General features: G+C 33.2%; 1 protein-coding gene across 1 annotated transcript in view; it reads left to right on the top strand.

Annotated features, from left to right (window-relative positions):
• The first annotated feature begins 366 nt into the window (after window positions 1–366).
• The window catches only part of LOC143232663 (major facilitator superfamily domain-containing protein 6-like), a 40,144-nt gene continuing 18,464 nt past the window's right edge, over window positions 367–22,046 (top strand). The window contains exons 1-4 of the mRNA XM_076468330.1: window positions 367–700; window positions 12,043–13,527; window positions 17,758–18,027; window positions 18,304–18,400. Of these exons, the coding sequence (XP_076324445.1) occupies window positions 12,268–13,527; window positions 17,758–18,027; window positions 18,304–18,400 (1,627 nt within the window). The 5' untranslated portion in view covers window positions 367–700; window positions 12,043–12,267. The remainder of the gene's footprint in view (window positions 701–12,042; window positions 13,528–17,757; window positions 18,028–18,303; window positions 18,401–22,046) is intronic.

Here is a 22,046-nt window from a genome sequence, read left to right as displayed (position 1 = left end):
TGAGTAATCTTATGCTGTTGCTTGTTGCACCATTCAGCATAAAATATTGATCCTAGAAACTGGATGAAACCAGCCGTTTTTAAACAAAATACAGAATAGACCCTTGCGGGATCTTTGGTTTTAACTTCAGTTATCGGCCTTTTTTTTACACTTTTTTGTAAATCATATGTTATTAACCAACAAAGTTATTGGATCCAAAATTTATTTAGCGCATAAATAGTTTCGAAATTAAAAAGGAAAAAAAGGAGATGCACATTATGTATAATGTATGGTAGAGTTAAAAAGATTTAAAAGTATAGTTAACTTGCAAAGTTAGCCATAGAGGGCGATAGTTTCCGAAATGTGGACTTCCTATCGACCACACTGTCAGTTTATCTAATCGGCAGCACAGTTAACTTAACACTTCTTAATAATTTCTGCGATTCAACGAGATTTAGTGGTATGAAAACAACGGGAAGTTAACAATGAATAAATGGGAAACGTTTTATGTATTTGAAGATATCCACTCTAGAATGTCTAAAAGAACAGATCGTTGTGTCTGTGGTTCTTTGGAACTATTTTCTATGTTTGCGAAATCCCTCACACAGTGTCGAGTAATTCTCTGTTCATAATCCGTTTTACGAGTTGCTATTGTAGTCTTCCGCGTTCTCTACCTTGGCCATTACCGGTGAGCATACATGAAGGTGAAGAAAGAGCAGAGGTAAGGAAGTCTTGTAGTTAAAGGTTATCAGTCTTTTAAGGATTTATCAGCCTTTTCCTTAGTTTTAAATAATATGAGGATTTGTCACTGTTATTAGTACTCATATCATTCAGGTTTCTTTTCTCACTATTTGCTTGTCGATAATTTATAATTTTTATATATATATATATATATATATAAAAGTGCCGAAAATCAATAGTCTAAACTTATATATACATGTATCATTCATAAATACACAAGCTCAAAAGGAGAAGGCTGTCTAATAAATCTTTAGCTAGGTCTTATCCCAACTTTATTTACAGAACAATTTATTTAACTTTTATTTTATTGCGACCATTCAAATTCATTATTTCTTTTTATACACCTCGTAAATCTTTTTATGCTTTTTCTTCAGGTTAACAGAAACTTACTACATTGTAAAGAAACGTATTTAGGTCAATAGAACACTATTTGACTCGTTACTAGATTTTCTAGATAAAAAAAAGTATTTTCGTAAGGTACGCTGAAATGATGTGAAATCAACATATTAACTTGTGATTGATTTAACTGGTGTATCTTAATAAATATAATTTTTAACATAGGTCAAATTATATTGTATCCATTTTTCATTTTTTTCATTGCTAAATTTGAAATAAGCGTAATTTCCATAAAATTACTGATGTATAATCGAAACCAATATACTTATCTATTTGTAGCTATCATAGTACCCATGCGTGTGTGATAGTAACATTACACCAACCGCGGCTATAAGAATACAAATCTCACTTGAATAGTGAAACACATATACGTTGTCAATCACTTTTCTGTTACCTTCTACCTTTTCCTTTCTGTAAGTCTATCACATATTTAAGTTGCAGTCCGCAGCACCATTCTGTATAATTCATGTTCTGACTATTGACCTGAATTGAGCTCATTAGTGCCTGTCGAAAGTTGGTATAAAAACTTTGCCGGATCTTTGCTTAATTTTTCATTATTTGAAAGTGTATATGCATGTAAATGTGTGAACCCAACTGATAGGAGAAATATATTATTATTTTTACATAAATAAATGGCATCTTAAAAGTAACAAATATATTCGTATTATTAACTGTTTTCTCTGTATTTGATTTACGATAATTTACGTTTTGTATAGTGAATCCGGAAGTAAATACGTATCACTAATCTTCACTGAAGAAGAGCTGTTAGTGTGGTTAATAACTGAAAAGGCGTGAATTTTAAGTAGAATGCTTTTTTCTTATGAATTTTTCCTGTACTTTTTTTAGTTGATTGTAAGATAAAACGTTTAAGAGCTTCAGTCTTGTATCAGATCTGAGTTATTTACTGGGCCTTTGTTCTGTATAAGGCTCTAGACCTTACTTAATGTAAATTACAAATTATTATCTCAAGAGAAACAGGAAAAAGTAAAGTAAATAGGTCGACGAAACTACCTAAACTCACCTTGAAATTGGAACAATAACAACAACAAAAACAGTCCGTGACTAAGTATATGATTTATTTTCACTAATCACATTTTCAAACGCTTAAAATAAGAGTTTCTCAATTATCCTTGCATTTTACAACATTCCTTGTCGATTTGTTGAAGAGAAATAGAGGCTAATTATTTGGTATTCAAACACATTCTTTGTGAGTGTACCCCTGTAAATGTCTTTTCCCTATCAGATTTATGTCAGGTCTCGCAGTGAAGGCGATTTCTTACAGGACTAAAGGCAGCGAAGCTGAATAGGGACTGCTTATATATCGATTTTTCCTCGTTTCTACTGTCAGACCACACAGCTGTGTAAAATCAATGGTGCGGCAAAATGAGAAGGGGGTCATGAATTTTATTCGTCATTAGACGGAACAAAACAACATCCTGATTGACAGTTATATACCGGAAATAATAATTTTTGTATACAATATTTCCTTGTTAACTATAATTTTAATCATTTATCTGTTGAAATTGAGATTAAGTAGAAACTACGTAGTTAGTTCTTCTGTATACAAGGCATGTATATATATATATATATATTTAAAATAATATTTTGTTTAACATATCATTAATGGCCTCTTTCTCAACTGTACCTCAGAGTAATTTAAAAGACTAGAACGGAAATAATCCGCAATCTTTAAATTCAGTTTATTTGACGAATATCATATTGGATGTAATCTCTAAAAGGGTTTTGAACGAACCAACTTACTGTTAGTCAGATTGTTATACGTACCCATTTCCAGATAATTATAAAATTTAACTTCACAAACAGTGATTGATGCGAACTGTTCGGATTCCAGTTCGACATTGAATTCGTCTAAAACACCACGGCGAACTCTAATACTCGCTTCACTAAGGAAGGTTAAAATATCAAAAATGAGTAATTTATAGCAAAGACGTATGTATGTGTATATACGTACACACACACATGTCTGTACATTTATATTACAAAATCATACATAGATTGCCGTTGCGAGATATCTTTCTCTCCTTACTGCAGCGTGATATATTAGTGATCTAGCTGTAGTAACATTTGTAAAGAAAATTCCTGTAGAAATGAAGATATAGGTTTCTTACATACCATAAATTCATACGAAATTCTTACTTCATTCTTACATTTTGATCTAATGTGTGTATTTTTCGTATCTCAGAACCCTGGATTTTGAATCTGGTGAGTCGGGTTCAAATCCGTGTGATACCACGAAAAATTTGTCGCATTTTAAGTTATGGAGTAATAAGAGTGACAATCCAATTAGGTTGAACTGTGCATGAAACATTGCGTACACGTGCGCAAAAATGTTGATAAAAAATGAACGGTTTTTGTTGAATAACTTTGCACAAGTGACTAATGTTTAGGCCAAGTTTAACATTTAATTATAGGCTGTAAAGATATATAAGGGCATCAAGTCTGGCAAAAAAAAAATCCGTTAAAATTAAGCATGTTTTTCTATCAAATAAAGTTTTCATACTCTCGATGCGAAAAAAAAACATAGGAAGAAATTCAATCAAAATTGGAGATTTTATATCTGGTCTATTTCACAATGAATTGTCTTGAAATTTGGTATATGAAGTAAGGATCCAGTATAGGATATTGACTGATAATATATGATAATTTGAATCACTACAATCCGATCTATAAAAAATGAAAAATTCCAACTCTTTAACACCTGTAAACAATTCATAGTATGTCCTGCATGTTGTTTTGACCGCACGTCATACTAGTTAATTTGTGCTCTGTTTACTAGTCAAAAAATGAACAATACAGAACAAAGAAAAAAACTCTCGCGACATTTTAATATTTACAGTACTTGACTACGTTCTAAAAGAAAAACTTATGCCTATTGGAAACGAATAATTCTGAACAAATTAGTATTAAGTGACTGATATCATGACAATGTTAAGAAATATGTCAGTTTTATTAAACGTTTTTATTCTGCCCCAAACCAGCTATCAAATAGGTTTATTTTCACAGAACTACTCTGTACTGTTAATGCTAATCTATACGAATGACCAATATTTTTTAAGCTTTAAGAAACAGTTTTCAATTGTTCTTTGTTCTTCTCACGTGTTGCTTTCATATAAATGTAATTTATATGTATGTCTTCTGATTAAATTGTCTAAAACTAGCGAAGTAAATGTATGCAACGAAAATGTGAGTTATGCGTTAAAAATGGTGAGCTTGACCAGATTTGTAAACAATAATCATTATTATAACTTTGACCAAATATGCTTTCAGATGACGTGTGCCTTATATATTGTATATGGAGAATATTTTATGACAAAATTAACAACAGATTAATAAATAAATATTAATCGAAATAAATAATAATATACTTATATATTCACCTACTGCTACGTTTATCAAGTAATCCACTTATTTCTAAAATTCTCTTTTGCTCTTTTTATATTTTGATTTTCTAAAGAAGTTGTGTCAAGCAAAACTAGTGGGTGTTATCATTTCGATCACGTCTTAATCCATCAAGGATTGGTGATCGGTTGGTACTGTATGAAAGAATATGACAATTTAATAGTGGCAGATTCGTGAAAATGTTGTGTTTATTTTAAGCAGCAAAAGAATGTGAGAGTTTACTCTTTATTTATAGCTTGGAATTGCACTTTAATTTTATATCACAAATTTACTGAATAGGATATCCTAGAAAGAATGCCTGAATATTGTAGTGTAGGGTTATGGTGAGACTGTGTTGATTTCAAATTTACTATAACCAATAATATCGACTAAATAGTCGTGCGGAAGTGAACGTAAGGTTATCTTCCAATTCGCCATTTGTTGTTTATTTAGTGAACAGTTTCTTGTTTGTAATTTTAACATAAAATATCTTCCATAATTGAAGGTTATGTTCTTTTATAACTTAACCGATTCATAAATGACGAGAAACCCACTTGAAGTAAAAATGTATCTCAAGACAGCTGGTATGGGTGTTAAAACTTTAATTAAGATAAAGTATAGAACAACGTTTTGACCTTCTTAGGTCATTTTCAGGTTAACATTTAGGCGATTGTATTATTTTGGCTAGAGAGAGATTTTCTGATGTCACATTGTGAGTACATGTCTTAATGGTTAATGTTTTCTCGAAATATTATGAAACTATATGAGCAATAGAAAAACGGGAGTTACACTAGAATAGTGCGATTGTTGATTGCTTAGTGATTCTGTAACAATATTTTACTGATTTTTAAGAAAGTGAGTTTGTTAGTCAGTTTTCGTGTTACTTAAATTTCGTGAACATTGGGTTTATGTTTCAAAAACAAAATAGATACAAGAAGTACTGTGTGAATGAGGGAAACAAACAAGTGTGAGAAACTCCTTAGTGTTTTACTCCCATAGCTATTCCATGAAACTATGTAACTTGTAATTGGATTGGATTTTGGATTACTTGTCATTGGATTATTCAAAGAACTAACAATAGATACCATTGAAATACTGACGTAAAAAGTGTGATTGTTTTAGTAAAAATGAAATCAAATGAAATATAGCTTCAAGATCAAGACACGTGTTCAAAGTAGCATCTGGGAATGATGAGACAGTGGAAAGAACATTAATTGTAAGAAGAGAAAAAATTGGAAGATACGTTCACAAAGTTAAGCGAAGAATTATAAGAACGAGACATGAGATTTAGAGAAAAATTATGAACAAAAATAATTTTGGTCAAGATCAAGGTTGTAATTGTACAAAGGAACAACAGTGAAGTAAAAGAGGTATTTAAAAAAAATCGTGAAAGTAAAGAATGGAAACACAGAATGATATTAGAGAAGTACAAAACAACATTACTGAAGTGCATTAGATTTAGATATCAAGTTTGATGAACTACAAAAGGACTATAACAAGTTCAACAAGGTGAAAATAACACCAATGTCAGGATAGAACATTTAGAAAATAAATTCGGAAGTGCGAGAATCAAACCAGTCACACCTCTCTCTCTCTCTGCACTGCTTCAGTAATTCCAGCTTCAAACACAACTATCTTTACAATATGGAATAAGAAAAATCGATGAATCTACACCTGTTACCACTTTTGGTGTGTGACACCTAGACTGCAAGACTTTCATGAACAAATTCAGCTACTCCTCAACTTCATCAAATCACAGAACTTATAAGTCTAGTTCAATAGTTGGTAAAGAAATGATACTATAAAAAACACACCAAAGACAATTTAAAATGATTCCCAAAATGAAAGTATTGATTAGTGGATAGCAATCCATTCATCTTTCTTCACGTTTAAAAAGACCAACTTTAATACTAACATCATTGATAAACCTTTCAACAGAAAGCCATAACAACTATTAGACATGGCTGCCTTAAGATTTGGATTGTCACATAAAATAACGTTTCTAAAGCAAGGTATAAAAGCAGAGTAAGAAGGAAGAATGAGATATTAGCTGAGCTCGTTCAAGATGTGAGAGGACTTGACCAATTATCTTAACGAGATCCTCAACATAAAATTAAGATTTACTAGCACGTGACCTTTTCACGGATGCTATAGTAATTGAGTTTATGCAAATTAGTTTAAAGCATAGTAGGAATATCTATTTAATGGAATCTAGCCAGTTAACAATTAAAGCCACAACTAACTAACCGAAAATACTATTCAGGAAATTTGGAAGTATTATGTCAAACAGTGTGAAAACATCAACGATCTCTGATGTAAATTTAGAAGAATTAAAAGGGTTAGCTAGACAATAGGCTACTCAGAATGGAAGAAAGAAACCAGAGGGCAGTAAGTGCTTCAACTGTAACTTAAAATGGCATATTGCCAGGAACTGCAGACAAAATCCTGTAAGACTTAAAAAAATTGCTGATAGAAATAGGGAACTGGTACAGGTGAGAAAATCATGGTTATTACAAACGATTCTATAAAGAATTTATTATAATAAATAAAGGATTTCAATCATATTAAAGATACACGAAAGAGCTAATCAGGCTGTAGAAAACAGGAATTAGATGAAACTTAAGGGAAAAAGTTATTTATTTAAATAACCCAGTCCATGATCCACGAGTCAGTGGTTTTATTAATGAAAAGTCTTGAAATATATTGTTCTTTTACCTACCATTGTCTGATGTGATCTGTGAAATTTCTTACAAAGACGAAGCAAGAATATAATCTGAAGTGAAGAGGAAACAGACAAAGTTCCAGCAAAAGGGAATTCATACGGCATCTTTATGTTGGAAAATTTCTCTATATAACATGGCGAATAGGTAATTTCCATTGAGAAAGATTGCATATTGTGCTTAGTTTCATGTGGAAACTTAGATATAACGTTAGGATAGCTTTGAACAGTTTTACACACTATGATTAGCAAATATCTGTGCATTACCTGACAGGTTGAATTCTCGGTGACAACAAGGATAAAAGTACAATATAATGACGACAACCAATCTAAAATGCAATACACAAGGATCCAGAAAAAAAGGTTGTCCAGACCAAAGAACACCAATTATGATTACCTGTGAAAGCATGCCATTAGGAATTTGGCCAAAAATTAGCTTTGAGAAAAGCTTTATCAAATGTAAATAAGTTGCTAAAAAAGCCCGAAAATCCTGTCAGAACCATTGACGGAGTAGTACCAGATATCAAGATACCAATGAATTCTCTCGACCTAAAGATAACTCTGCAATTGATAAGACAGCAAGTGTTGATAAAGGCCAAGAGGCCATCCTTTGTTTGTATCAAGAGCTGTTGAAAATAAAAACTCCAAAACGATTTAATGTCTAGAAAGTTTAGGATATAAATAAGAATAGAAAGGAGATTTTTCTTTGTTTATGAAAACTTTGATTGTATTGTATCTCACACATTTAATTAGCGATTGCAATACCTTTAAGAATGTCATTTTTAAGTTGCTCCTTTATTCTCAATAGAAAACTTTATGTTTAATGTACCATTGTGTCTTTTGTGTATTGATTGTTCACAGGACTTCACTATTAAGGGAGGGAGCAGTGTTGTAGGCTATGGTGTCTTATAACATAGACGATGATATTAATTTGGCTATAGGGACTATTTAACGTCACATTTAAATGTTACATGATTGTTATGATTGTTTCTTTGTTGTAAAGCAAAAAGCTACATAAGCTGTTCTCGTCACTGATATTGAAACCCAGTTTTTAGCGCTATAAGTCTACAGAGATACTGCTGTGACACTGGAAAACATATTACATGATACTGTCGTTGTGGTGAATATATTCGAAAAATTTTACAAACCTGAAGTCATAAATCAAAGTATCTATAGAAGGATAAAATGTATATTTTGCTAACGAAAATGCAAACATGCTTTGTGAGATAATAAATCAGTTAATTTTCAGACTATAATTTTCAGGGTATAAAAATCGTTTGTAATTATTTCTTGAAAGCGTTTACGAATTCTTATGGGTTTATCACCTAAAGGTTATCGATGCTACAAATGAAAAAAAAAGACAAGTTTTAATAATTTTTGTTCAGAAGAGAGTTAACTGCTCTAACGATAAATTTAACGGTTAGTAAAAATTAAGACGTATATCTTGGCCTCGGATTATTTTTCTATACTTTGATCACTTATTTACATTATAAAAGCAAAAATTTCAGAGCTTATATCATGAATAGCAGTGAACTTTGAGAATATGAACTTATGAGTATTACATTAGACAGGATATCTTGATAAATATGTCTGTTACTCGTAACGCCAAAGTAAGATTTTTCGTTCGCTAATATATTTATAAGTAATTTTATTTTGAGTATCAGATTTCGTTAGTGTTTGAGGCAGAATTCAATAATTTTAGTACAAGTTAGTTTGTCATCAAACATATCTTGTTAGGGTATATAAAGGTTTAATCACTTTATTTAATTACTTCAACTAATATCCTTGAAAATATATTGAAAGAAACATATTTATTTGAAGTATTATGACCAGTCTTTGACTGTTTATTTTCGAATTTCGCGCAAAGCTACACGAGGGCTATCTGCGCTAGCTGTCCCTAATTTAGTAGTATAAGACTAGAGGTAAGGCAGTTAGTCATCACCACCCACCTCCAACTCTTGGGCTACTCTTTTATCAACGAATAGTGGGATTGACCGTTACATTATAACGCTCCCATGGCTGAAAGGGCGGCCATGTTTGGTGTGACGAGGATTCGAACCCGCAACACTCAGATTACGAGTCGAGCGCCTTAATCACCTGGCCATGCTGAGCCACTTTTGACTGAACACCTCACTTCTATGACATATATAACTAATTATTTGTTTTGAATTTCGTACAAAGTTACACGATGAGTATCTGCACTAGTCGTTCTTAATTTAGCAGAAGGAAGGGAACTAGTCATTACTATTCACCGCCAACACTGTTGGACTATTTTTTTTATCAACGAATAATGAACGGCTGAAAGGGCGAGCATGTTGGGTGTGACAGGTTAATAATACAGTTAATAAAACACTGCATTGTATAAACATTAACCTCTAACCTACTTATCAAAATTTATCATTTTTGTTTTATATTCTTGGAAACAAGGTTATTACCATTTCTTTGTATGTAGCTAAAGTGGACTTTTTACTACGCAAAAAACACAACTATACTATCGTTATTCGTTTGAAAATGCAAAGAACAATTCAGTGCAAATTTTACTATTATATGAAAAAAAATAACACAAAAGAAAGAATCAGAATTGTTCAAAACTAAAGATACTTGTGTAATATAAACATTCTAAAAACCTTTGAATGCATCAAATCTAGTATTAAGGAATTTTTTTCTAAGATGGAAAATGGTTAAATCATTGTATTTTAGAAAGAAATTAATGGTCAATAATTAAGAATAATTTATGAATAAAAATAAGGGTATTACAAATATCATAAGAATGAATCTCCTGCTGAATGTTTAGAAGCAAAATGTTAAGTTATAACAAATTGTATTCTTATTTAAGTTGGGTAATTGTAACAGTTGTCTAAAATTAATACGAATTTCTATAGAATAAAACTTTATAGGGCTAGTTTCAATGGATTTCATGGAAAGAAAAATATTTTGGCAAAATATATCATAACTATCTATAAGACAAATGACTAAGCTCAAGATAATTGATGATTGGTGATCCATCTTAATCCAAATCAGTTGCATTATTAATTTTGTGCTATCCGTAATTGCTTTGAGGGTTTCAAAAGTTATGCCAACCGTTTAAGTAGAATATTTATTTCATAGATATAGAGTTCACTTCTAATGTGTAAATTATCACAAAGTAAATTTTCTTTTAAGAAAGCTCTACAGACAGCAAGCATTTTTATGGATAAAGATTTAACAAGTTATATGATCATCACCATGTCAATTATTTTCATACACATTACGTCATTTTAGTTTTTTTTTCTTCTAGTTATAGACCTAAGATAGTGTAAGACTTATTTTTGGAAACAAGCTTTATAAATATGTGCAGTTGCGTATTTAGGAAGGGGCTAGAGGAGGCTCAGCCCCAGGGTCCATTGATAATTTTATTCTATGTAAAATTACATGGGATATAGGGTTTACAAAAGCTATTAGTTTCTGGACCCACACAAAACTTAAATCCGCCACTCTATATGTGAAGCAATGATATTCATATTATAGTATTATTTTTGCAATGTGCCGAAAAGTTTATTATGTTATTATAAACTATGAAATTAAATTGAACTTTCATATACAATTATTCTTAATCCTGTTCAGTCTACGCAGAATATCTTGACCGAATTTCAGAGTTTTTTTAGCTGATGAAGTTCACTTGTATTCAACACGTGGCGGCTAAACTGTGTGCTGAACGAATAGAACCAACAGTAAAGTATTTTCGAATAAATAAAGCCTGCAAGATCAAATCAACATTAATTACTTATGGTATAAAGTACGTAAAGTTAGATTTATACTAATTTACGACTTACCATATTCGCGTTTCTATTGGATCTTCGTGTCACAAAATGGCAGTGATCTCGATTATAATTGAACAGTGCAACATTATAATTTGAGTTATATTTAAAGAGCCTCACAATTAGAATGCAAGTAATAAATTTGAATTTATCAAACATTCTCAAATTAATTTTATAATTTAAATGAAAATATTTCAAACCGTATTAATTGCATTCAGGATGCCTTTTAGAGACACGGAAATGGAATGTTGCGAACTGAACAAGAAACATGTATGATTGAAAGTACATCAATGGTACGAAAAACATTAATTGATTTTCCTACAATAGCTTCTCTTTTAATTGATAAACACATTTTATATTTGTATTTTGCTTAATCAATTCTGTAATTTTGGCAGTTTGTTATAAAATACCTCTTTACTCATGTATATGTGTTATTTAAAGAACTGTTTGTCAACTTTTCACCGTGAAGTTAATTCTGTCAAAACGAAACAGTATGTTACCACATTAACCGCCTCGTAGATTTCATTACGATCCAGCTGAGCTGAAACATTAATTTACTTTGTTCTCGCACTTCCAGTCAAGATGTTCTGTTTATTTTAGGAATACACTTTTGCTAGGTTAATTTGTTTACCGGGTTGGCAGCAGTGGCGGCTGCTGAATAAATTGTCTAAACTAGTGAAGTGAGTGTATGTAAAGAAAATGTGAGGTATGTGTACAAAGTGGTGAGCTTGACCAGTTTCATAAACAATAATCATTATTATAAGGTTTGACAAAATACGCTTTCTGGTGACTTGTTAACTTTTAGCTGTTGATCGTGGAGCTGTTTAATTATTGTTTTCATATTAGTTTTATTCAAGATTTGTGCCTGTTTTTAAACTGATCAGTGTTTTACCAAGATGTTTAAAGGTCAGAGGTAACACTTTTTAAGGATAGTTACGAAGACACGTAATGAAACATTCTGTGTTATTATTTGCTCTGTAAACCTCACCACAGTTTCCTTATAAATTACAGCTATCAACTAACAACACTGAAGTGGATGTGAGGGAAACTGGTCTTGACAAAGACATAGAATCTGATAAAAAAAAACACGACCAAACACAGAACCTGCTCCAAAAAGAGTGACAATCATTGGATATTTTGATCGAGAAAATGAGATGACATTTTATGTTCAGCTATAACGTTTATTTCATTTTATCTGAGAAGGGTTGAATTTCCATTTGCGTGAGCATCTTAAAAATGGTAGAGATGAAGAGCTTACAGGAAGAAGAACAAACAACCAATCAGATGGAGTTACCAACAGATATGCGAAACAGACAAACTGTAAGAGAGGAAAGTAATTCCCAAAGACAGTTTTCCTCCAAGCGAGATATTATTGATAATCTGTGCACGAACGTCAACCAAGATTTACTGGTTTCTAAAACTTTTTATTTCTTCTTCTTCTCAGCGTTTGGATCTTTATTCCCGCTTTTGGCGGTGTACTTTAAACAGATGGGAATGAGCGCAATCCAGAGTGGTCTTCTCATAGGATTACGACCTTTTATCGAGTTTCTCAGCGCTCCGTTGTGGGGGGGACTGGCTGATCGATTTAGAAAGGGAAAAATAATGCTCTTATTTTCACTGTTCTGTTGGATTGTCTTTACGTTAGCTTTAAATTTCATCTATCCTCCTCCATCTTCTTGTGTCATCTACAACGACACTCATCACCTGCTTTACGCTCCTCGTACACATTTTGAAAAACGCAGTATTGACAAAAACAAAATGATTGAAATAAGCAATTTTTCAGATCTGGCTTTCAACATATCTGAAGAAGAGGGTTGGTCATTCTCAAATTATGATGGGCAGAATACTTATAAGCAACATATTTTGTGGAGAAACAGAAGAGCAACTTATAAGGAAGAGAGACACAAACCACCTCCAAATGTCATAGTAGGACTTTCACCTAATGACGTACAGTACACTCTGAATTATAACCGTAAGGAGCACGAAAGTTATATTTCTCCTTTGAATAGTTCAATAGTTTACAGATATGAAGATGTCCAGGAAGTATTTTTTCTTTTGTTGCTTCTTGTTATTTTGGGGGAGTTTTTCAGCGCTCCAGCAATCACTCTAGCTGACACAGCTACGCTTACTTATCTGGAGGATAATACAGATAACTACGGTAAACAGAGGATGTTTGGTTCCCTAGGGTGGGGGCTGGCTATGTTTTTTGTTGGCGTCGCTTTGGACCATTCCACATCCTTTGCGGATCACCCATGTGGACCTCACTACCGGGAAAGAAATTATACAATTTGTTTTGCCACGTTTTCTGTTTTAATGGGATGTGCTTTTATTACTGCTAGTCAATTTCGATTTGACTACGGAGCTATAGAGGACACAATTCCTATGAAACCGGTGGAAAATGAACCGGAACGTAAAGGAGCCACCATGACGATAGGCACGCTAGTAATTGAGCAAGATATTCGACCGGAACCACCCAAAGAACCAGAAGCAACTGAAGTAAGTGCTTTAGATTATCGAAATTATAATTTTAACCACATTTTACTGTTTAACAGTGTAAATAGTGTTTCTATAACTTCAGATTGTTTTGATCATACATAAAATTTAGTATTTTGTATTTTGGGGAAAAAAATAGTATTTCTAGAAACTCAATGTACTTCTACGGATTCTACAAAAATGCTAGAATTGTGTTCGTTTTAAGATGAAAAGAAAGACTGAAGGAATTATTGTTTTTATTAACTGATGTCGCTTTACTACTTCTTGCATATTTGGTAGTGGCAGGACCAAGGTATTGCACAGTTAGTACAATTATGTTCTTTCAAGATATGATAAAAGTTAAAGAACTAAGAATTGATTTTCGATCAACAGTAAATATTACAAATCGAAAGTACTCAATTGGTCACTTTTAGGTTGGACCTTCGTATTGCACAGTTAGTACAATTATGTTCTTTCAAGATATGATGAAAGTTAAAGAACTAAAAATTGATTTTCGACCAACAGTAAATATTACAAATCGAAAGTACTCGATTGGTTACTTTTAGATTGGACCTTCAAATACAAATTTTGGCAACCTCGTATAAACATAAAAAGCGAGAAGGACTGTTGATAGAGGCTCAGGTTTGGTTTGAAAACTGTGTACGTGTAAATTACGCCTATGGTTGGAGAACGAAGTAATTTCATATTCTTAGGGAGAGTTTATGGTTAGTCCTATAAGTACAAAACTTTATTTTCTTATTTTCAACATACTCAAGAACAGTGGTTCCCAACCTTTTTTTATGCTCCGCACCCCTAAAAAATTTAATAAGTTCTCGCACCCCTAACAGTAATTATTTATTTAAGAATAAAGGTGAAGGTGGCGAAAACAAATTTTTATAATTAGTTTTTAATGATATATAAACAAACATGTAACATTTGGAAAAGAAAAAATATTACAACAAGCTAAAAGTTGCATAAACCCTACATGGCATACAAAAAGTAAATTTTCATCCATGCATGAAATGACATTTTTTTGAATTTGAAATGTTCAAGTGTTCATAAGCCAATTTAAATTTAATGACTCTTTCGTTCCTATTTATTTACTTACGAGTTTTTCAAAGCGTGGCACTTTGTTGCTGATAGCAATCCGCAAGTCTGCTATCAGACTGTGTACTCAAGCGATTTCTAGATTTTGTCTTGATTGACAAAAGGGCACTAAATCCAAACTCACATAAGTATGTCGTCGCGAATGTGATGAGCACATTTAGTGCTTTTTCACAAAGTCTTGGAAACATGTTCATTGCCGAAAACCAATATTGTTCCAATGTTTTGCTTTCAAACTGCATTTCAAGAACTCGATTTGTGCGCAGTTCAATAAGATCTTCCTTCAGTTCTTCATCATCCGATATATTATCCAAATTGAAGGGGTATGGATTCATAATCCATTCTTCAGAGGTTTCTAGTTCTCCTCCAAAATATCCATCAAATGACTTTGATAGTATTTCCAAATGATCCACAATTTCTTCACACACACATGGAATTAGGGACTCATCCTCACCTTCCATTTCTTCAAGTGATGGGAAATTTGAAAGATTTCCTCTTTTTAACTCGTCGACACCAAAGACGTAATTTTCTTTGAAAGCATTTAACTTTTCGCAGCATTTCAATATGTTTATGTTTTCCCTTGAAGAGATACACTCAGGTCATTCTTACGAGTGAAAATATCACTCAAATAGGCTAGCATTTGGTTGAATTCTTCTGATTCTATTTCTCTGGGCAGATCATAGTCACGTTCCTTCAGAAAAGTTTTGACTTCTCGTAGTCCAAAGAAGCGCATTAAAGCTCTCCCACGTGACGGCCAGCAGACTTCTGTGTGGAAAAGCAAAACTGAATTCTCACTTCCAAAATTTTCACAAAGCGACTTGAAGAGGCGGTCGTTCAGAGCGCGACCCCTAATCTAGTTGATGGTCTTCACAGAAGTGTCAAGGACCTTTTTCAACTTTGGAGGCAATGTTCTTGATGCCAAAGCATGTCGATGAAGAAAACAGTGAGTACCTTGCAAGTACAGAATCTCTTGTTTCATCAGTGTAAAAAAATCCTGATTTATTTCCTAGCATAGCAGGGGCACCGTCGGTACACACAGAACCAATTTGGATATCTAAATCATATTTCGCAAAGAAGTCCTTCACACACTGAAAGACATCTTTCCCTTTTATGGTTGTTTTCAGATTTTCACAGAACAGGAAATCTTCTATTATGGCACCATTATGGACATACCTCACTAGTGCGATGAGTTGACTGCAATCAGTTGTTTTGTCCAATTGAAGAGGGATTTTCAAGGGACTTGCCCTGATATCTGCGATAGCTTGGTCCAAATTGTCTGAAGTGAAATCACCAATTCGGTTTTGAATAACATTATTTGATAACGGTGCTAAGTTAAGCTTGTTTGAGGCTTCTTTTCCCAGAACAATTGTTGCCACTTCTGATGCACACGGTTTTATCACCTCTTCTTCAATTGTATGGGGCTTCTTTGATTTGGCTACTTTATACGCTACGTGGTTTGAAGCCATCATCAGTGGTTTGTCAACAGATATAAAACCTAATTTTGGAAGGGTTGCTCGAGAATCAAAGCAGGCCGTTCTACCTTTCAACGATTCAACATCATGGCCTGCAACAGCTACTCCACCATGCCGGTTGTTGAAGTGTTCCTGCAGCTTAGATGGCTTCAAATGTGCGTTTGAAAGGATAGCGTCACAAAGCATTCACTGGGGTTTTTGCATATCTTCAATTGTTCCGATGCAAGTGAAACCAAACTTCACATAATCATCATTCCATTTCCTTTTCTTTGATATAATGAAGTTTTTTTGCACGAACACAGAATCAACAATGCACTGACTACCATAGCATCACGCATGGGTTTATATACTCTACGAAACTTTCTAAAACATTCTCGAATATACGTCACATGACATCATCGATTAATTCTGGATACATAACATAAATAAATAATAGACACTCTAAGACAGCATTCACAAACGTAACCTAATTAGTTGTGATGAGTGTTTAGGTCACGTTTACTTTTCGTGTGTTGTTTGTTTATAGTTGTACATTAAGATTTCGGTCTGCGCCGGTGACGGTAGAAACGATAATTTATCGTAACAACGTAAAAAGCTACGTCTGTAACAAGAAAAATAAGAATTAAATTCGAACGTAATTTTTGAACATATAGGACAGTACCGTTAATATAAAAAAAAAAAAAAACTGAAATGTTATCTCGCACCCCTGGTTGGGAACCGCCTTAACACGCTTGGCCATGCCGGGCCCGGTTAACCTAATGCGGTTTTAGTCAAAATTGCATGATACATGCTACATCGTTTTGTTACAGATATATCGATATAACCTTCTGTTTATACTTCTTGGAAATAAAACATAAATACCAATATATTGTAGGCTCTAATGATATTAAAACTATAATCTTGAAGCACTATAAACATAGACTTTAACATGAAAATCACTATCAATTTTTGTTATTAGTCACATATTTTATCTTATTTCTAAAAAAGGGTATATGAGATTTGTACAAAATATAACCAGATAAGACTATACAACAGAAAGCCTTGATATGATTACTACTTTAATTGTATGAGAGAAACGTAAAGTGAAAATGTAATTCAGTAATAAATTTTCGAATTTATTTTTGGAAACCGTAAGCTGTTATAGTTTTTCTTTTGCCGAAACAATCCCTTTAAAAGAGTTTCAAGATGTACTGATGGGACCTCAGTTGTGTTGGAGAAACTAATGGAAGCTTAGGATTTGTGCGAGTATTTGAGCTTGTTTGAAGAAAGAAAGTTATTATTCAAAAGCAGTTAAAAACACAGATGATGGAAGCATATGTTAAATACATAAAAACTGTTTCACGTCACAAAATGCGATTTAAACAGAAGCTCGGAAGAAAACAAAGATATCAAACTCATAAATAAACCAGTCAATTTAGCTTACGTAGTGAAAATCACAGCTTAAAAACAATACTTCGATATTTAAACAAACGCCAAAATAAATCAGTTTCCTAAACAACACGAATGAAAACGTATCTGTTAATTAAAATTGAACCTATTTACGTGTTAGTTTTACAATGAAACTGTAAGTAGTTAAGTGAATAAAAATTAAATTTTTTTATAAATTCATCAATTTTATTTTGGGTATACAAATTAAGATTAACAAAGTATTTATATCTTATTGTCATTATTATTACAGAGCACAGTGTTTGCGCAAACCATGCGACGTCTACCAGAGTGGTTCACTATTTTAAGAACTTTTGCTACGATCCGCTATGGGGCGTTCCTGTACGTTACCTGGTTTATGGGTTTCGGAATTGGATTAGTTTTCACCTTTCTGTTCTGGCACCTTCAGGATTTAGGAGGCACACCTACTTTGTTTGGTGTGGCTTCCGTTATAAATCATATCTCAGAAGTATTCGCTTATTTCTTCAGCTTTAAGTTCATCAAACAGATCGGACATACAAAGGTGAGAACTTCGAAGAGATAAATAAGCCATAACTCAGTAATTTACGATAATTAATATATGTTTCATAACTGAATTGCGATATAACAACATAAGAAAAGGAAAACAGCTTCGTCCCATGTTAAACCAGTTTCAATTGCTTTCATTTATAAATGTAAATTAAATAAAAATACGTGTATTTTTTGCAGTATAGTTAACAATATATTACTAGATTTGATTTAGTATTTCAAAGTAGACGTATTTATTGAATTCGTTTCGACTGTATTATTTCTTCGTTAGGTTTTATGTGTTGGACTGTTTGGAAACGTATGCAGGTTTCTGTATATTTCCTGGCTGAAAAATCCGTGGTGGGTCCTTCCATTCGAATTCATCCAAGGTTCGTTCTACTTTCATTATCAATTTTGCTTTGTATAAGTAAGGTAAATAAGTTCATTCTGTGTATCTTATAAACCATTTAAGAGAAATTTTATACAACTCTGTGAAATTTACCAAAGTGCTTTAATTTGATTTTTAAAGTTCGTTAAACCCATTCATAAAAATTTGGAATGCATTCTACACGTTGTTAAAAATATCATGTTTGTATCGCATTTTAAGAGCATTTAAGGAACAACAGAGTCGTCTAATTTCAATTATTTCTAGTGTTAAGAAACATTTTAATAATACCACACTAGTTCAGTACTGAGAATCTAAAGTCTTTACTTCAGATAAACTTGTTTGTTAAATTAGTTTTTTTCTAAGTGTTAAAACAGTCATTATCTGCTAAATTTCACCTAAATGAAACTTTACTTTATTCTTATTCTTTGAGTTTTACAGTTAACATAAGTTGGTCTTAAATCTTGAAAAAATAGGAAATTTAGGAAGATACTGAGTAACTGGGCTCCATTTTGTGTTTTGATTTTCAGGGTTTTTTTCATAAAATATATTTGTTTTTTGGGATTAGTTATGTTTAGATTTTTGTTCGGTAAACGACATTTTCTTTCAAAGTATCACGATCGACTATAAACCTACCACATGTCTTTGAAGGAAACCTTTTTCACCGGCATGACTGCCATATATTCCATATCTCTCGCTAGTGTATTCGCAAACAGCGCTTTGTATAAATTTATTCTAGGGTCTTTTCAAGATTCTGATTGTAACAGTCAGTTCCACAAATAACGTAAAGTATTGGTCGTTCTGACATATTATTACTTATTTGCCGCTAATGGGAGTAACCAGCAAAAATCAATGGAAAGTGCCAACTATTGGACTTAACTATCACGTTTCAAGAATTATTCAGGTTCTCAGAGGAAGAATAGCTTCACCTCAGTTTATCCGCTATACATTCTTTTAAACCTCCCCCCTTACAAATCCTGGATCCACTTATGATCATGTTTTCCAGTGATTCCACGTTACACAATGGAAAGACAACACCGCTGTAATTAGTCAGTCCCTTACTATTTTAACAAGATATTTCATGTAATAATCACCGGGCCTAAAACGTTTTGATAAAAAACGTGTAAAGTGCAAAATGTCAGTAATGGACTAGAAGAAAGGCATCCAGTCAACAACACCCATCGCAAGCTCTTTAGCCACACTTTTATGAACGATTAGTGGAATTTGTCAACACATTACAATGCCACCACTCTCATGGCCGAAAAAAACCAAACATGTTTGACAGGGATTCAAATCCGTAGCTCGCAGATTGCGAGTCGAGTCCCTAGCCACCAGACGAATGAATGATGGGTGACAAGATTTTTATTATTTATTTTTTCATTCAATTCCCTAGGGTTGTCGAGCAAGGAGAGAGGTACGCCCTCTCTTCAACAAACATGAGATAAAATTTCAGAGCATAGCGGCTATGAATAATAGATGAGCTGGTGTATATTTGACAGTACTGAAAAGTATTTCAAAACGGAAATGAATGGTATGAAGTGAAACTCGTCAAATGTTCAAAAGTTGTGAAGGAAAGTTATATATGAGGAAAGAAATAATCATTAGGTGGGATAACTATACAGAAACAATTTTTTTATAAGGGAAGTAACATGTTTAGGATCACTCTCTGGAAGGGACATCTCATAAATGTTGAAGAGCAGGTCGACAAGGATGACATATGAAAGCAGCGTGTGATATATTTGATACGAAGCTCTTGAAGCTTTTAAAAAGAACGTTAGGAAATGTGATGGGATCACACAGTTTTGAATAAAGTAAATTATTCTTGAAAGCCAGACAGAAGACAAGTCGTTCTAGCACCTTACGTCTCACAAAAAAGAAGCAGCAGATGTCAATGAGATATAACAATAAGTAAAGTACAAATTAACGACTTATAAGAATAGAGCAGAAGATGTGTATTCAAACTACCCCACCCCCCACCCCCAAGTGGCATAGCAGTGTGTCCACGAACTTGCAACCAGGTTTCGGGACCTGTGATGGGCAGAGCACAGATAGACCATTGTGAAACTTTGTGATTAACTTCGAACAAATAAAATCAAACGAAAAGTGATTCCAATCAGATACTACGGAAGGTTGAGACGTTGTGTGGTCCTGAAGTTGGCATCTCCAAGGTAAGCCTTCCACGTGAGATAATATATAAAGTCTAACTAAAATATTTAACTGTGTTAGATAGTTGTACGGGAATTTGGTATATTAAAACATTAAAAAGATCAAGATTTCGGCAATATCGATATGTTTTTTTTTTGCTTGGAACAAACAAAACAGCTTTGGCTTTAAGTGTATTGAATATCAGCCATCAATTTCAGTATAATTTAAGGAAGTGATTGAGTGTTGGTTGTAGTACCTTTCGTAAGGCGACATTGGTTGAGCAAATAGGTACCCAATATGGTAGTATTATAAGCATACTGAAAAATCTGAAAAAGATATCGGGATCGTGCCATATTTGAAATATTCAGGATATAGAGAAGAAGTGGAAGAACTATATCCTGTGATAAAAGACTATCTCACACGCTACTTATATATGCAGTATGATACTTTAAAACTTTAGGTTTAAACAATGAAAGCTTTTATTTGTTTGTTTTGAATTTTGCACAAAGCTACAAGAGGGCTATCTGCGCTATCTTTCCATAATTTAACAGTGGACAGGCGATTAGGACGCTCGACTCGTAATCTGAGGGTCGCGAGTTCGAATCCCCGTCACACCAAACATGCTTGCCATTTCAGCTGTGGGGGTGTTACAAAGTAATGGTCAATCCCACTATTCGTTGGTAAAAGAGTAACCCAAGAGTTAGTGGTGAGTGGTAATGGACAAATTAACGACTTATAAGAATGGTGCAGAAGAAGTGTATTCAAACTACCCCCAAAAGTGGCACAGTAGTGTATCTGCGAGCTTGCAACCAGGTTTCGGGACCTGTGATGGGCAGAGCACAGATAAACTATTGTGAAGCTTTGTGATTAACTTCGAACAAATAAAATCAAACGGAAAATGATTCCAATCAGATACTACGGAAGGATGAGACGTTGTGTGGTCCTGAAGTCCTGCAAAAGTAGGGATGGCTAGTGCAGATAACTCTCGTGTAGCTTTGCGCGAAACTCCCAAATAAACAAATAAACAATCCTTTTGTCATCAAGTCAAATTCATATTTTTAAAGGTATTTTGTTGATATTAATAATTTCACCGTACTTCACGCATTTCCGTATAGAAACAACAACGAAAACAAAATGATGCTCCGCAGACTATAATAGTCGTGTGGTAATATCGAACTTTGAAATATTCCTTGACACGCGCATAGTCAGAATTTCTTCGTTGGGGCGAAAATTAATAATTGGGAGGCAACGAATTCCGTTCCTTTGAGGATAATTTTAATCTAATCCCACTTTAACTTTCCTAAGTTGGATTCCATACAATTTTAGCGTGAGTTTTGACATGAACACTGAATAGTTGTGATGTACAAGAAGTTCTTGCACTTAATAAAACGATCGATAACGATCTTATAACTGCTGAAGACGTACATGTTTTATTGCCTTGATTTTTTTCCAAACAATTCCTCCATTTATTTTCGATAACATATTAAGTACATATTTATACTTAG

Source organism: Tachypleus tridentatus, chromosome 11, assembly GCF_004210375.1.
Source record: "Tachypleus tridentatus isolate NWPU-2018 chromosome 11, ASM421037v1, whole genome shotgun sequence".
Taxonomy (NCBI): Eukaryota; Metazoa; Arthropoda; class Merostomata; order Xiphosura; family Limulidae; genus Tachypleus; species Tachypleus tridentatus.
Note: the sequence above shows the minus strand (reverse complement) of the source record. Positions and strands in the feature narration are given on the sequence as shown.